At 38.9% G+C, this 17,130-nt stretch overlaps 1 protein-coding gene across 1 annotated transcript in view; it reads right to left on the reverse strand.

The window, feature by feature from the left end:
- Nucleotides 1–17,130, reverse strand: part of LOC100551294 (transmembrane protein 135) — a 104,164-nt gene that overhangs the window by 50,267 nt on the left and 36,767 nt on the right. The window contains exon 3 of the mRNA XM_031552288.1: nt 7,730–7,776. Coding sequence (XP_031408148.1) covers nt 7,730–7,776 — 47 coding nt within the window. The remainder of the gene's footprint in view (nt 1–7,729; nt 7,777–17,130) is intronic.

The following is a 17,130-nucleotide window of genomic DNA, read 5'->3' on the forward strand; positions in this document are numbered from 1 at the left end:
AATACTTGCCTACCTATTTCACTCTACTCTCAGCTTTTTAATTTGAAAAACAAAGTGAAGAATAGTATGAGGCGGGAGTGGAAAATCTCTTTTAACAAAGGTTCAAAGGAATAGAAGTGGTATCCATCTGCTTTAGGAAAGCATAAAGGACAATGATCACTTTTATTCAGGGGATATCATTCAAGCAGAATAAAGGTTTAGGTAATGCTGCAGAAGCATATCATATTTCTGAATCAGATCAAGGGAAGAAAATAAGCAAAAAATGATCTGGTGCCTTGCAAATGAGGTACTTTGATAGTCCAGTATGGGCCATCCAGTTCTGACACTCAGTGCCAGAATGGGGATGTTGTCACAGCTCAGTTCAAATTGTGCACTTCTTGTTTTCTCCATCTAAGAGAGTTTGCTCTCCTCCTAGCACTTACTATTTAAAAGAAGAGTTTGAGACCTGAGTTATTTACTGTAAACAGTTAGATCAAGTTGCAGGTATCAGTATTGATGGGACCCTGGGCAACCCAATCTAGTGCCTGATTTAATGGCTGGCATCCCTGCTCATGGCACAGGGGTAGGAACTAGATGACCTCTGAGGTCCCTTCCAACCCAAGCAATTCTGTGATTCTATAATAAATAGAATGGGCAGCCTGAGCTCATGGGGGGCAACCAGCCCATGGCAGAGGGTTAAAACTGTGTGGGTTTGAAGATTCCTTCCATCCTAAGCCATTCTATGGCTCTACAAAATGATTCTGCAAGGTCTGAGTGGATGGCACACAACACTAGCTTGGAGAGATGAGTCTGCTGCTCCTGTGAGTGCAGCAAGGCATGATGATGGAAGTTCTGCAGAACTCTGGAGCTGGTTCCCTATCAATCAAACCCAGGCCATACTGCATGGCATTACAAGTGTTAAAGGAAAAAAGAAAAGAAAATGAGAAATTCAGTGGAAGTCTCATAAAAGAGAAATGTGCTCCACGCAAATAAAAAAGGAAAAATGCTTTCTGATTATTTATTCTATTGTTATGCAAGAAGACAGACATCTCACTTTTCTACATGTACTTGCATTTGAACTAATAATGTGCAACTCTATACCACTGCTCTGCCAGAGAAGTGCAAGAGTGAACCCACCAGCTTACCTTCTCTGGCTGCTCTGCCATGGTTCTTTACTCCTGCTTTCACTAAAAGCATTAACTGATATTTATAGAGTTTCTTAAAAGATTGGATGTTTCATTGACTCATCAGGTCATCCAAAATATCTCAGAAATGAAGTTGCATGGGATTATCAAAATAATTCTCTGAACCACGGAACTTGAGATGTTTACATAAGGATATTAAAAACATATATATATAAACACGCAAAAAAAATCTTATCTTATTTACCCAAATGAATTTTCTAATTTACCCTAATTTTTCTAATTAACCCTAACCCTAACAATTCAACAGCTCAGGAGTTTTAATGTACTCTTGTATTTCTGCATCGAATGTAAAAGACAAACATTGTAAGAAAGGGGGAGTGGATTTGATATTGAATCCATACAACATCAACCTCAACTATTAAGTTTGCTCATTCTACAGTAAAAAACAGACGAATATTAAAAAAGTAGAAGTACTTTTCCAGTAGTTGCTTCTGTACAAAAGGGAGCTTAAACAATTACATGATAGAGTCCAATTCAGCACTGGCACCACACATTTTTAAAAGTAAATAAAGAGACTTTGAAATATCATGTCAAAAAATATTGAATAAATTACAGGATATGTGTTTCACTGGGGAAGAAGAGTAAATAGCTGTAATTTGGGAGGCTAGGATTTCATTAATGAGATGGAATAAAGGGCTCTGCAAACAAAAGGATCTTTCTTAAGGTTTCCAGTGAATTTAGACAAGTTTCAATATTCCATCTTAATGACAGTATAAGACAGTGCATGTGCACTTCTTAAATGTGCTTTTCATTCTATTTTTCATTACCCACTTCCCATCATCATATAATATAAATTAAATTGAGAGATCAAGAGCTTTCTGTTGTGAGCTCTGCAAACTCTGAGTCTGAGAACACCGTGTTCAGCTTTGTGTATGCACAGCAGTAACTTCTGATGGTCTGAAATTACTGCTTCAGAAAATAACATCAGAATCTACCCCTAGAAGGCAGACTTTATGCTCAACTTATGATCAATCAATCATCAGAGCCATCTGATTTCCCATAATAGCTAGCTACAGCCCGTACAGGGTGCTTTCCTTTCCAGTGGGCAGGGCAGAAGTATTAACATGTCTAATATGCCTGGGAGCATACAGTCACTGGATTAACTACTGTAGCAACCAGAGTTGCAGCCAGACAACACATATTCACCCAAATTGCCTGATTTTCTGTTTGTGTAGACTGCATTTATATTTAGGTGTTCACTTGTTGCATAGAGTTTGCAAGTTCTGTGTTAATGCAAATTTCTATAAATATATAGAGGAGAACTGCCACTGAGTCACCCATTTCCCTCAAAATCCACAGTTTTGTCACATATTATAACATTGATCATAAAACTGTGTGAGAATGGTTTGAGTCGGAAAAGATCTTCAAGCCAAACAGGGGAGTCTAACTCCCCTAATTCCCAAAAGAGCTCAATGACATCTGAAAATTAACCCCAGAAAATATGGGAAGGCTCAACTCTTACACCTTTCAGTAAGTTTTTCAGAAAAACAAAGAGGTAGAAGGAGAAAGAATCCTCTTTCAAATGGATTAACTGTATGTGTGAATTAAATACATGTAAGAGAGGCTGCACTATACAAATTAGTATGTACTACAATTAACTAAAAATCAATGAAGCATAATTTCAGCACTCCAGAGGAAATGAGTGCAACAAAGAAGGACATTTTGGAGACAAAATGTTAGTATAAGCAGAAAAATACTGTAAAAGAGGATTGAGAAGAAGAAAAAAATAAGACACTAAAATATGCTTCCTCTGCCTGTAAATATAACATTGTTGCTTGTAAACCTATCATCTGCATTTCAGCTGCTATTTTTCCCAGTTCTTTTTCTTCTATTTTTTGTCCAGTCTGCTGACATCATCTTTTTTTTTTTTGACTCTCCAATCTCCCTCCCTTCCCTTCGCTCCTCCTTTCTGTATCGCTATGCTGAATTTGGTTTTCATTTTGGCTTCTTCCTCACTTTTATCTGTTCCTGGTTTTAATTGTTCTACTACAGTTCTTTTAATCTGAGATTTAGCACCTTGCTTTTCCTGATGTCCTGCTGTAGATGCAATAATGCTTGAACAGTCCAACAGATATCTGGGGAAACTCCAGAGGTATCAGGGCTGCATGGTGAAGCTTTAAGCGCTGTAAAACACCCAGAAAGGGACACGCTAGGAGGATCAGGATCTCACTGTCCAAAAGACCATTACAGAAAACAATTTAAGATAAATGTTATGATGAGATACTGATAAACTTCATTGTATTAAAGGGATCTTCTCCTAATGAATGGAGAAGAACTTGTCTATTATTCCACGGACCACAATTCATACACCTAATTATAGCGATACTTCCAACCAGAGTGCAGCAAGGGACATCTTGACTTTGTTCCCTTTTGGTGGATAATGACTTATTGGATTGTTTGCCTTCCAGAATCAATAAAAAGTAAGTGCAACCTAATTGTTAGTTAACTACAAGGCAACCCAAAGGATAACTAGGAAGTCTTGATGTATAGAATGTATCTTACATCCCTCACACAGATAGCAGCTTTTAACTTTGCAATTCAAGTAACATTTCATGTTATAGGTCAGTAAAGATCACCTCAGGTCAGGTTGGTATGGGTTGATGGTTGGACTAGGTGATCTGAATGGTCTTTTTCAATGTTTATGATTCTATGATTCTAGATGCAGTCACTTTAAAACAACAAAAGTCCATGCCAATGCTGAAAGGAGCACTTCTGCTTTCCCTGCTCACCTCAAGCACTTCCAACAACTGGCTCGCAGTGCTGATGCTAGCTATTTGCATCATGGTATGATCCATAGGAGGGAAACCATCCTGCTGCACAGAGCAAAAGCACTGCCTTATTTCAGTTACCTGTGGAGCTGCAAGAGTGCTCGTGGCACTACAGGGAAGGTAACCAGAATGATGGATAGTGACAGTCATAAACATCTCAGTTCAGAGATCCTAATAACCTTGGATCAGATAATTCATATGAACTAAAAAAATACCAATTACTTTGCTTTCATTCTCATTTTTGTCAGTCGAGTGCCAAGAATCGGTCATGTTCTGACAGAATAGAGGCATACCTACGTTTAGTCTTCTTTTAGAAAGTTTTAAGCTTCAAGTTACACCATTTAGATATTAGGATTTTATCTTTAATGATGGAAGGGATTATATATGATCTTGGTGATCAAGATTGCAATTGTTCTCAGCATCTCTTTGGACTTTTTAGTGGGGTGGGAAGGACAAGAAGACATTCTGGACACCAAGTTGCAGAGACAGAGCAAAGAAGGACTCTATTTATTTTCAGGTCAATAGTTGCTTGTGAGCAGTAAAGAGCATTGTACAGGCAATGGTAAAATACTCCTTACTTTTCTGTAAATCTAACAGTTTGTGTGAAATCTGTTTGTGATTAGAAAAAGGCTGAGATAATTTTGAACCACTCAACACATGAAAAGCACTGCAATGACTCTTCCAACTCCTTTCTATTTCACGTGTCAAAACAGACAGGGAGATTATCTAACCCATGCAGGAGGCTGAGTAGATCCAGAGGGGCTTCCTCTGAGGACTATCCAAAATCTTACCAGAAGTGATCACAATGAATTCACACATTAGATAAAATGACCAACTCACAATCCCAGTCCAAACAAATGGACAACTCCACGGGCAGCTCCACTGATTTTTCTGTTGTTTGTACTCATTGAGAAGGAGTTTTTCTCCTACTCTATTACTATGATTACAAATTGTGGAAGAACTGTTTAATCTGATGTGTGTTAGAAAAGTTACATTTCTCACTTTACTGATTTTCAGAGATGCTGCACACCGTTATTTTTGTGTTGCTTGCTCACCATGGAAGAATAGGCAAATTCTTCTCAATTTGATATTTCCTTCTTTGGCATGATGAAGTTTCTCAGCATCTCATTGCAATATTTACCTTAAACTATCTCCCAAACAACTTCTGTAATGATCTCTCCATACGTTCTTCAAGATTTACTGGTATCTACAGCACAGAGCTGTAATATTTTCTTCCCCCTGTATATATTTTCAGATTGCATTCAACAAAAGCACACAAAGTTATCCTTTTCCAAAGGCTTTACTAGCTTTGACAGCTTATTACACTAAATATTTCACAGTATGACAGGTATTAATGTGAATTAAAACATGGAAGAGATTCAGGAAGACAAATGGTCCCTTGCTTTCCCTAAGCAAAATTACCCAACTTATCCAAAATCTGCTCCTGACGATCAGAAAGCACAGACAACTTTCAACTTCACCAGAGAATCTTTCCATTGTTTCCTTCTTAGGATTTTCTTCCTCACTATTTTCATGAATTAATCCCTGCAACAATCCATTGCTGTAAGAGCAAATATCCTGTTCTTCTGTCCCATCCTTTCTGTCATACCAGAGACAGCAGACTGTTATTCTCTTCAACTTTTCAGCAGTCTTATAATACAGACATGAAAACACATAGTCCATCCCTTTTATTTTTTAATTAAACAACCTCAATCTATCCTTTTTAATAAGTCATTTTCAGTCAACTCAGATTACACTCTGTAGTTTCTCTCACCATTTCATGTTCTTACTGGAGTGTGATAACCAAAAAGAACCAAAAAAAGCAGTGCCAACACCTTAAATCTAAAGTTCAACAAAAAGACAAATTTATACACCTCCCAAGTGCTAATTCTATTTATACATCCTGTGACAGTGTTTCCTTTTATTATGGGAATGGGACACTGTTGACTTACACTCACTGAAGTTTGCAACAATTACGGTTGGAATTTTTTCAGGCAACTGCTGTCTCATCATTTCATTCCCCATAGTCACTTGCATGCAAGCACATTACTTCCACTTTGCCAGAACTGACCAGCTTTTTATTTGTTCAGATCGCATATCCATTTTGCATCCATCTCCATTCCAATCTGCTCTTCAAAGTAAATGCACTCCCAACCAATAGGTTTATGTACACAGCTACACACCTTGTACAGAGACTCCGGCTCTAGTTTCCTTGGGGAGCGTACATCATCAATCTCTGTAAGGATGTTTTAACCCCAATACTGATTAAACTCAGAAAAAAATGAATATGAACTGATTTATACTGATGTTTTTTAAATAAATCTATTTCAACTTATCCATCATATAGTTTTTGTTGGTGTTCATTAAAAAAATAATAATAATAAATAAAACCACGATATTTTCTTCTGAGAATCAAATTAATGGACCCAAAAACACCCAGCCCTGTAATTTAATTCCTCTACTATAACAAGAGAGACAAAGGAATTAAGTGTTCCTGATGATTGCTCAACAGGATATCCGTCACCCCTGGCACAGTGAGACTAATTTTAGAAGAGAAAGTGGCTTGGAACTCGTTCAACTGTCAGTGTTGCATTGTCAGGTCAGGAAGGAATTCACCAAATATTTCTGGGCTCTGGTCAGTTCTCACTCAGCTTCCAGGTTTTCTGTTCAAACTGGTTCATTATCAAGACATAAACAGGAGACAGCGAGCTTCCTCCATAATCACACAGCATTTATACCTTTGCCCAGCTTTTGTTTCATCAGCATTCATACAGACAGGTGTCCAACTTCAACTCTTACTAGCTTTTCAACCAACTTCTAAACCTTTCAGAGGTGCTGTGCTATAATGCTGGAAGCAGGAGAAGCCTGCTGATACAACGAGAAGCCTGCTGATGCATGGGTGGTAGATGAAAGGAGGAATGCTTTTTGGAAACTCTCAAATTAATAGCTTTCCCCTATCCACAGACTGTTCTTGGTCAATATCTGAAAGTAATTTGTAAGTAAGGGAATTACAAAAAAACAAGCTGCAATTTCTAGAGTTTTGCAATTATCTGGGGATCATATGGCTTGAAGAATCACTGATGGCTGCAAGCCATAGAAAATTCCAAGGCAAAGGGTTGTAGTCAAAGGTTACTTTAACAAGCAATTGTCCAACCAGAGATATAAAACAGCAATTGTGGGGAGCCTGGTATTTAAAAAAGAAACTCTGAAAAGGTAAATAATTATTACACGTATCTTGCAAACTGGGAGAAAAACAGTTATAAAAGCAGTTTATAATCTGAGTCACTACTGAGTGTTTTAAGAAAGGAATACAGCTGATAATGTGTGAAAAAAAGAATGTGAAACAGTTGTACCCCATGCACAGCAAACATTTGGTATTATTTAAGACTATAAAAATATCCACTTCCTATTCTCCAGTATTTTCATCAGAAGAAAAAAGTTGTCTTCCCTGCAGAAAGCTCAGTGAGAGCTTATAATAAAGCAGCATTTCAGCAGTTTTCATACTATGTAATGTTAAATCTCCAGGGTGTTAATTACAAAATGAGAAGAGGCTCCTTAAGTAATCAGTGAAATCTCCAGAAGATTTAAAGCATTTAACTCAGCATTTCCATTTTTAACGAAATTATGTTCACAGCCATGGGTTTTTAATGCCATAGAAGCACTCCATACAACTCAGAAGTCTTGAGTCAGGACTATATTCAAGTTTTCATAAGAATACTGAAAATCAAGTCAGCTACTTAATCTTTAAAAACATAAGCAGACATATGAGTAACATACCTGAAAAAGAACATGAACAGAGCAGATGTGATGCAGAACAAAAGGACCTACAAGAAGGAGAAAGAGTGTTATTGCATCAACCATCACGCTTCTCCTTTATGTTCTGGATCGCGAAGATTTTACAACTGCTCCTATAAAAGTTACACTTTATTTATATGCTTCAATAGCACAAATGAAAGCTTGTCTGAATCCCCCAAAAAGGATTCCCTTGCTTATAGTGGACTTCGGGTCAGTCCTGTGAAAGTTAGAAAAAAACCAGAAATACAGAATAGGGAGGTGGGATGGCAGACACAGCAAAGGAATTAAATAATAAATAGGAAAATAAATAAATAAAGATAATAATCATTAAAGCAACAATAGAATAAGAATAAATAAGAATAATTAAGACAGTAGAATGGAAATTTAAACATTGTATTTTTCTCCGTCTTTAACCCAGAGAAGAAAAAACAAAGACAAAGTCAAAATGGTGTTTTCTGCCAATTTAGATAAAGAGATGGCTGGATCACAGGCAAAGGAGTAGAGCAAGACTTCAGTGCCAGGAGTATGGAAGATGACAGAGGATGAAGCCTTACGGCAGAATCATTGCTCTCCTTGATACAGCAACAGGCTGTTGTGTCTTGACCATAGAACTGCGTGTACACACAACATAGTCAGGAGCAACCATATCATGCTTTAAATCCATAACCAGCCTTAATCCATATTTTTTGCCAGATAGAGCTTGAGAGTGAGAAAATACCGTTTTGCGCAAATATACTGGCCCACATTCATACCAGCAGTTATGAGAAAAATAACTTGCAAACAACTCACAAGAATTTTAGAAAATACTTGCACTTATTTTCAAGGGTTCAGGAGGTTTTGAGCAAGACAAGATATGGACAGCGTAAGAGGGAAGAAAAGGGGAATGTTGGCATTACATGTTGGAAGGCTACAAACAGATGTAGAAGAGTGGATTAGGACGCTGCATGTAGATACAGATCAGAAAGCTTGAATAGGCAAAGTTAATAGTGAGCTACAGAGAAAAAAAATCTTACAATGAGACTATTTCCGTTCTCAATGCTCTCTGATATACAACTTCAAATTATGCCAGACAAGATATTGTAACACTGTGTTTTATTCCTTTTCCTTTCCCGGTACTATCACATTTCACAATTCTGCATCACAAAGTGAACATCTGAAATCATTCTATATGAAAGCATTTGGGTGAAGTGAGGACAGCAAAATATTTCAAACTATCAGCAAGTGCAGACACGTGACTTATTGAGACTTACTTAAAAAGATACACCATAACCTTCCAACGTTCAAACCACATTTAGCCATTCAAACAACAACCACCAATTGTCTGGATGCCATTGCTGCAAGGCAAAAGGAACAAAAAGTCCTGATGGCTTTGACAGCCCCAGGCAATGACATTGAGAAATAAGTGAGAATGGCAAAGAATCAATATCCTGGAAAAAGAAAACAATGCATCTTTGTATATTAAATGCACACAATTTATTAAATATTCTCTTTTGTTTTCCCTATCTTCTTCCTTCTAAAGTTCTTTGATTACACTTTTATTGCACGTGAACAAATACACACCCTTAATATTCCCTCTGATCTCTCTTTTGTACAGACTCAACAACCCGTCTTTACAGCCTCTCCTTGTATGAGATACTCCAAGTCCTTCAGCGCCTTTCATAATCATAAAACCATGACATGTCCCTTCATTCCAGTATGTCCATGTGCCTCTCAAACTGGAGAATCCAGCACTGATCACAGCATTCCAGAAGTGTCTCACCAGGGCTGTGTAGAGAGGAAGGACCAACTCCCTCAACCTGCTGGCAGCACTTCTAATGCAGCCCAAGAGCCTGCTGCCTTCCTTCACTCAAAGGGTGCATTACTGGCTCATGTTCAGCTTGGTGTTCATCAGGACCCCTAGGTCCTTTCTTGTAGAGCTCTTTCCCAGCTGGATGCCCCCATGATGAGCTCCATGGGGCTCCTGCCAGCCACCTCTCCAGCCTGTCCAGGTTCCTCTGAATGGCTGCACAAGAGATTGGTCTGGTGGTTGACCTGGTGCATCAACCACTCTTCTCAGTTTTGTATCATTTGCACAATTCCTGAGGTTGCAGCCCTAGGTCATCAGCCAGGCAACATCTAATATTCATAGCAATACTAGAATAAATTATTTGAAACATCAGGTTTATAAATATCTAGATAAAATGATAAAAAAACAGTCAACTTCGCCAACAAATATATTAAAACCATTGTAATTTTCTTATTTGACAGATGTTTTAAGTAAAGAAGGAAGTGTAATTTATCTGTACCTGAATGCAACTTTGTGGCAGTTGCATATGTTCATTAAGAAATTGGGCACAGAGCTGCTCAAATACAATACAGAAGAAAACTAAAAGTTAGCAGTTCATTATTCAGCTACAAAGGAATTTTAACTGAGGTCAACTGAGAGGTTTTGCATCCCTTTTCATTAATGATTCTAACGATGGAATAGAGATTATGTTACAAATTAACAAAATCCTTTAGGTCTTCACATAATGTGACTGAATTGTCCAAAGTCAACAAGATGAAATTTGATTAAAACAAATACAAAGTACTTGGCAGGAAAAATCACATATACACACATATACTCAAAAAATATAGAAAAGTAGAAACAACTACATAGACAATACAAGAGTATAATAAACTCCATAGATGCTGCAGAAAGCCCTATGAAATATAATTATGGACTCGTTTAGAAGCAGAGGAGGTAAGATGTAGCAATATATTACACTAATAACCTGGTGCTATTAAAATCTTGCAATTTAATTTTGGGCATTACTGTTAAAGGAAAGTGTAGCCAAAACAAGACAGTGCACACAGTGTAGGAGACAGTGAAAATAACAGGCATGCAAGGCATGAATGTTGGAAAAATCAACAGCTGTTTGCTGAAACTAAACACAGAGGTAACTGATGACAAATAGAACTATTTTCAAATATACACAAAGTCATAATCACATACTGATAAATATATCATTGGCCATTGGTACAGAAGAAGTGAAATAAACTACAGCGAGAACAACATAGGTTGGACGTTAGGAAGAGCTTCCTTCACTGGGCAGTGGTATAGTGCAACAAGTCACCCACAAGCTTGTGAAACCTCCTTATCAGAGAGGTTTAGAAGCAGTAGAAGCAAACATCTCTTAGCAATGCTCTGGGCATACCTGACACCATTGCTGAATAGCTGCTTCTAGCCCAGTCTCTACACAACACTCAAGGACAGTAAAATGACCATGTAGGCTCTTCTACATGAAAAGCATGATTCTACATGTAAAGTCCAGCCCTTGTCTGCTTAGTGTATCACCAATATACAGAAAGTCAATGGTTGCTGTATTCCAAAATTAAGCTGCTTTCAAAATAAGCCTTTTGCTTTTCCAAATAAACTTTTCCATGTTCTATAAAATTTCTAGGCTGCATCCTCAGTATCTACAACATCCAATGGCTGTTTTAAATATGAAGAATAACTACACTAAAAATGAGAAAGAACACTGAGGCCTACAGAAATATAATTCTAAATACTGAGTGAATTGAGCCTCAAAATAGTAGCTAGCGAGCAGGAAATCTAGTTTAGGATTTTCTTGCAAATCCGTCACTTTTTGATTTATGATACAAGGTCAACAAATTGTGCTTAGCAACACACAGACCTTGAAACTTTCCAGCTGCAGTAACAGCTACAAGGAGCAGACAACCTAAATGTTTCTAACGAGAGCGATCCACTCTGAATATTTTAACAAGTTCGGAGAAACACACAGAAGTAACAAGGAAAATCCCCTATGCCAGATTAGCAAATTTGTCGTGTGAGTGCTATAATTTCATGCTGTAGTTCATTATATTGCACTCTACTGTATTGTACTAATTACTGCATTATACTAAACCTTAATAAAAAAGGAAAGCTCCTGACAAAACTTCAGAGGCAGAGGAGAGACCTCACTGTGGCTTTCCAGTACTTAAAGGAAGCTTATAAACAGGAAGGAATTAACTTCTCACATGGATACATAGTGATAGGACAAGGGGAAATAGTTTTAAGCCAAAAGAGGAAAGATTTAGATTGGATATAAACAAGTTCTTTACTCAGACAGTAGAGAGGCCCTGGCACTGCTACCCGCAGAGCTGTGGTGCCCCATCCCTAGAGGTGCTCAAGACCAGGCTGGATGGGCCCTGTGAAGCCTGAGCTGGTGGGGGGCAACCAGCCCACGGCAGGGGGTTGGAACTAGATAGTCTTAAAGGTCTCTTCCAACCCAAACCATTCTATGATTCTATTCTATGATTTTTTTCTCATTTTCATGGGTGACAAAGCCTTTTTTTTTCTTCTTTTTTTTTTCCCAGGAAAGCACAGTCCTCATATAAGCAGCATCATGAAGCGATGTTGAACAGTTTCCAGTTGTCGCTGATGCACAAAGTAGGAGCAGGTCAGTGACTGCTGATTTACCTGGAAGTTTTGGGATCAGTAGGTGATAGCAGTGAGGTTGCTCTGACTGCTGGGGTATGGACTGACTTAGAAGCATCAGCTAAGCATTTCTGGTGCTGCAATATGCTGCTTCTCGATATCCGAATATACCCCCCTGTAGATGACACTCATTTTCTTATAACCACAATGATATTTATAGTCAGATTTTCTGGGCTAAAAAAGTCTCTAATCAGAGGCTGCTGATTGTCCACGCAGTCAGAAGAACAGTAGAACCTAAGTTTGCTTTAAAGTACCCCAAATGTTGTAATTAAAAAGGAAAAGCACTGAAGATATATGTAATCTATATAAAGGGGACATACTAGGGATACTAGCTGCCTGTGGTATTTAGATTGTCAACACTGGATAGTGTTAAATCCATTTCACAGAGGCTTCGAGGGTGTCTGGACCACTAGCACATCAACACCTGACTTCAAGGCTATTCCTGAGATGTGAAAACCATCACCTTCTTGATGAAACACTTAGCAATCCATGTGAGAGCTAAAGCTATGGACAAAAAAAAAAGTTACTGCTTGCAGTTCTTGAAGGCTGCACACTGCAGAAAGAAAGAACACTCAGTTGCAGTCTGTGTGAGGACAAATTAATTGATAAATACCATGGGAAACTTAAAACTCAGATGATATTTGACCTGAAAGTCAGTAAAGCCAAGTCTCTCTAGTAATTGTTACTTGAGTCAACCTCTTCCAAAATTTACAAAGAAAATGTGGTCTCAGACTTTTACCCTTTAAATACGTAATCCAGAAGAAAAAGTCATTTCACATATTGCTTTAATCCCAAATAAAGCCACCCTTCTATCTTCCCAAAGAAAAGGCTCTTGCTTTCTCTGCTGATAGAGCTTACAAGCACTTTTTCAGCCTCTGTGTACCTAGTTGAGTAGTGGTAGGAAGATAGTCCTTTCGATTTGTGATTAGTCGATCCATTCTCCAGATTTGCCTTTACTTCAGACACAAGGAACAATTTTTTGTTCCCAAATGCCACTCTGTTCCTTTCCCATGCATATTTTTTGCTCTCCCCTTCCCCCCCAAAAAAACCTCTACCACCTAGATTAAAACATAAATTCACAGAGCTGCACAACAGCACTGTAACTATAATCTGGTGTAAACTGAGAAAATTGTCAACTGTTGGCTGTAGTTCCAAAACTTTATTTCAAGTCATTATTGCTCCAATAAAAATGTGTTCTATGACTCTTACCAGTAAGAATCTATCTTAATGAAGTTCACTTTTATTAAAAAATGATTATAAAAAAAACAAATATTTTCAAACAATGGAAAATATGTGGATTAATGTAACGGCCTTATACCCCAATGGCCTTATACCTAAGATCATGGAAAAAAGGTGTGCAAACTATCTCTATTCTACCTGCACATAATACGCATGTAAGCAGCAGTCTTCTCATCAATTAACTGTTTTCATAAAATTAATATTGTGGGTGTTTTGTTTTTTTTTCCCAATAATAAAATACCTAGTTAAAAAACATAAAATTTTCTATAATTTTATGGTAATTACAGGGGATGGAAATCACAGAAACTCTCTGGGTAATTAGACAAAGATACTACAAGTCATTGAAAAGAGCTGATGTGAAAATAGTTTCATTATCCTCAGCCACTTGCAATCTGATCTGATGACTAGTTCTACTAACAGGAGTCACTGCTTTCTATTACTATTTCATGCCTCAGGTGAGAAATTATTGTAGTTCATGATCATGTCGCAGAATGAGTCAACGTTAGCTTACAACAGTTACTATGGGTGACAGCTACATCCTTTCATGCATAGGACTTTGGCCATAAAACCAGGAGCTTCTAATGATATCAGCTGCATCTCCACTGTTTGCTGCTATAAACAGCACCTCCACCCAGACACAGTAGAGAGAAAGGCTGCGGCAGACACCTGCTACTTGATTACATCAGTAGTGGATTTGGCAAGTGATTTTCCCGAGTACTGCACCAGTTTTCTTATGTTCTGTCTCTCCATCACAGTTATAGGTCTGCTGTCCTCCTTGAGTGCAAATCATAGAAGTTGTCAGGCTTTCACAGCGTTCCATGTCTACTTTCCTTACCTCTCAAGTCATAGAATCATAGAATCATAGAATGGCCTGGGTTGAAAAGGCCCACAATGATCACCTAGTTTCAACCCCCCTGCTATGTGCAGGGCTGCCAACCATCAGATCAAGTTGCCCAGAGCCACATCCAGCCTGGCCTTGAATGCCTCCAGGGATGGGGCATCCACAACCTCCTTGGGCATCTTGAGCTTCTTGTTTTTTGGGGCTAGCACAGCAGATTTTCCTGAGAAAAATGTTAGTGTTTCTAACAAGGCAGCAACAAAGAGCACTTTGATGTACAGAACACACAGCTCACAGTGGAATCAAGCACATCTGTGTTTGAAAGCTTTTGGCTTACTCAAGAGCTGCAGCACCACTACAACAGCCTGGATGAACAAAGACTGCTCCTCAATGCAATGGCTTGACCCTGAAATCTACCAAATTGCAGGACAGCAAGATGTCAACTTCTTCTCCTGTTAGTAAGATTAATTAACCAAATATGATTAGACTGTTCTGTGTACCAAGAGTTATACATTCAGAGCACAGTGAGATTCAGTGAGATTCACAGAGATTCACTGGCCAGTGCTAACCATATGGGGGCTACACTAGATGATCTTTCCAGAGGTCCCTTCTAATCCCAGTGACTTTGTGAATCTGCAGTTATCTGACTGTGTGATTACAATGGTGTCCTGTGGTGTCAGTATTCATGAAAATAGTATTACTGTGTCCCTAAAAACAATGCACTACAAATACTAAAACATGCATCTGTGCACACCTCAGCAAAAGTTTCTGAAATCCACTGATTTTTATTTAAACTTCAATGTGCTGAACAGAATACATCTTCTACGTCTGTCAAACAGCTCAATAAAACTACAGAAAATAAAGGGAAGGATAAAGGGAAGGATAAAGGGAAAATGAACTCCAAAATCCTGCAGAAGGCCTGGCTCTATTGCAAACTTTCAGATTCCTGCCTCACAATCCCTCGTGCCTTTCCCAATAGAGCTGCCTTCCACATCACATCTTTAAGAACGAACCAGCTCCTTAGGACGAGGTGGTTCCAACAACCAACCTCTGTATTTAGTCACAGCCTTCTTGAATTTCAACACAGCGCAGAGATTGGAGACACCAGCAAGGAATGCAAGGCACTGCGAATTTCTGCAGGAACAAACAACTTTGGAACAATTGATGCTGTGAGTTCAGGATTAAAGAAGTTGCACAATTCTTACAGAGAAACTTCATTATGAGAGCTTTAAAAGTAAAAGTATAAAGATGTTTTAGGTTAAAAATATTGTTTTTGTATAAAAGCATGACAATTTATGGAAAATGGTGGTCATCTTTCATGAAGCTCAAATTTCCACTGTTTCCAAAAGATGTATGCCCAGTGATCTGCACCTTCAACCCTAAAATTGAACCACTTCTCCATGGACATTTCAAGTTGTGCAATGTTTTTACCTTCTGTCCGTAGTAAAGCCTGTTAAATTGTAACATTTATAACAACTCTACAAAAATCCAGTGTCCTTCTTACAGAGAGGCTGGTAGCCTGTGCCTTGGACAGGTACACTCCGCTGAGTAAAAAACTGTCTGGAGGGCCGGGCCCAGAGAGTGGCGGTGAATGGAGTTACATCCAACTGGTGACTGGTCATGAGTGGTATTCCGTAGAGGTCAGTACTGAGGCCTCTCCTCTTCAATATCTTTATTGACGATTTGGATGAGGGCATTGAGTGCACCCTCAGTAAGTTTGAAGATGACACCAAGTTGGGAGGAAGTGTCAGGACAGGATGTATAGCTGGACTGAGGTGAATGAGATTAGGTTCAACAAGATCAAGTGCCAGGTCCTGCACTTCAGCCACAACAACCCCAGGAATGCTACAGGCTTGGGGCTGAGTGGCTGTAAGGAAGAAACAGAGCTGGGGTGCTGGTTGACAGTTGGTTGACCATGAGCCAGCAGTGTGTCCAGGTGACCAAGAAGGCACCAAAAGGACCAAGAAGGTAATAGTGCAGCCAGCAGGAGCAGAGAGGTGATCAGCCCTCTGTACTGAGCTCTGGTGAGGCCAAACCTCAAGTACTATGATCAGTTTTGGGCCCCGCACTACAAGAAAGACATTGAGGCTCTGGAACGTGTCCAGAGAAGGAGAATGAAACCGTGAGAGGTCTAGAGCACAAGTCTTGCAGGGAACAGCTGAGGGAACTGGGATTGTTCAGCCTGGAGAAGAGGAGGCTCAGGGGAGACCTTATCACTCCCTACAGCTCCCTGAAAGGAGGTTGTGGTGAGGTGTGTGTCGGCCTCTTCTCCCATGTAACAGTGATAGGATGAGAGGGAATGGCCTCAAATTGTACCAGGGGAGGTTCAGGTTGGACATTAGAAAAGATTTCTTCTCCAAAAGAGTGGTCAGGTGCTGGAATGGGCTGCACAGGGAGGTGGTAGAGTCACTGTCCTTGGAGGTGTTCAAGAAATGTTTAAATGTTATACTAAGGAACACGGTTTACTAGGGAAATGTTGGTGGTAGGTGGACAGTTGGACTGGGTGATCTTGGAGGTTTTTTTGAACCTTGGTGATTCCACGATTCTCTATATTTGAAATCCACTGCATTTGGGGAAAATGTCATGAGCTTTCCAAGTACTGGTGAGATCTTTTGTCATAATCCGTCATCCACATAATAAATTTTCTACTCTAAATTAGATGACTTCTGAAGCAAAACAACATTTCTACCACTTCAAAACTGACAGGCTTTACGAACACATGAAACAATTTGTCAGATCTGTATTGGGCATTTTGCCAATTCTGCTACACCTACTCCACTAACACCACATGAGCATTTCTGCCAGCAAGCCTTAAGCAATCTCTAAACAGATAAAATCCAAGGGAAG

This window comes from Meleagris gallopavo, chromosome 1 (assembly GCF_000146605.3).
Source record: "Meleagris gallopavo isolate NT-WF06-2002-E0010 breed Aviagen turkey brand Nicholas breeding stock chromosome 1, Turkey_5.1, whole genome shotgun sequence".
Lineage (NCBI taxonomy): Eukaryota > Metazoa > Chordata > Aves > Galliformes > Phasianidae > Meleagris > Meleagris gallopavo.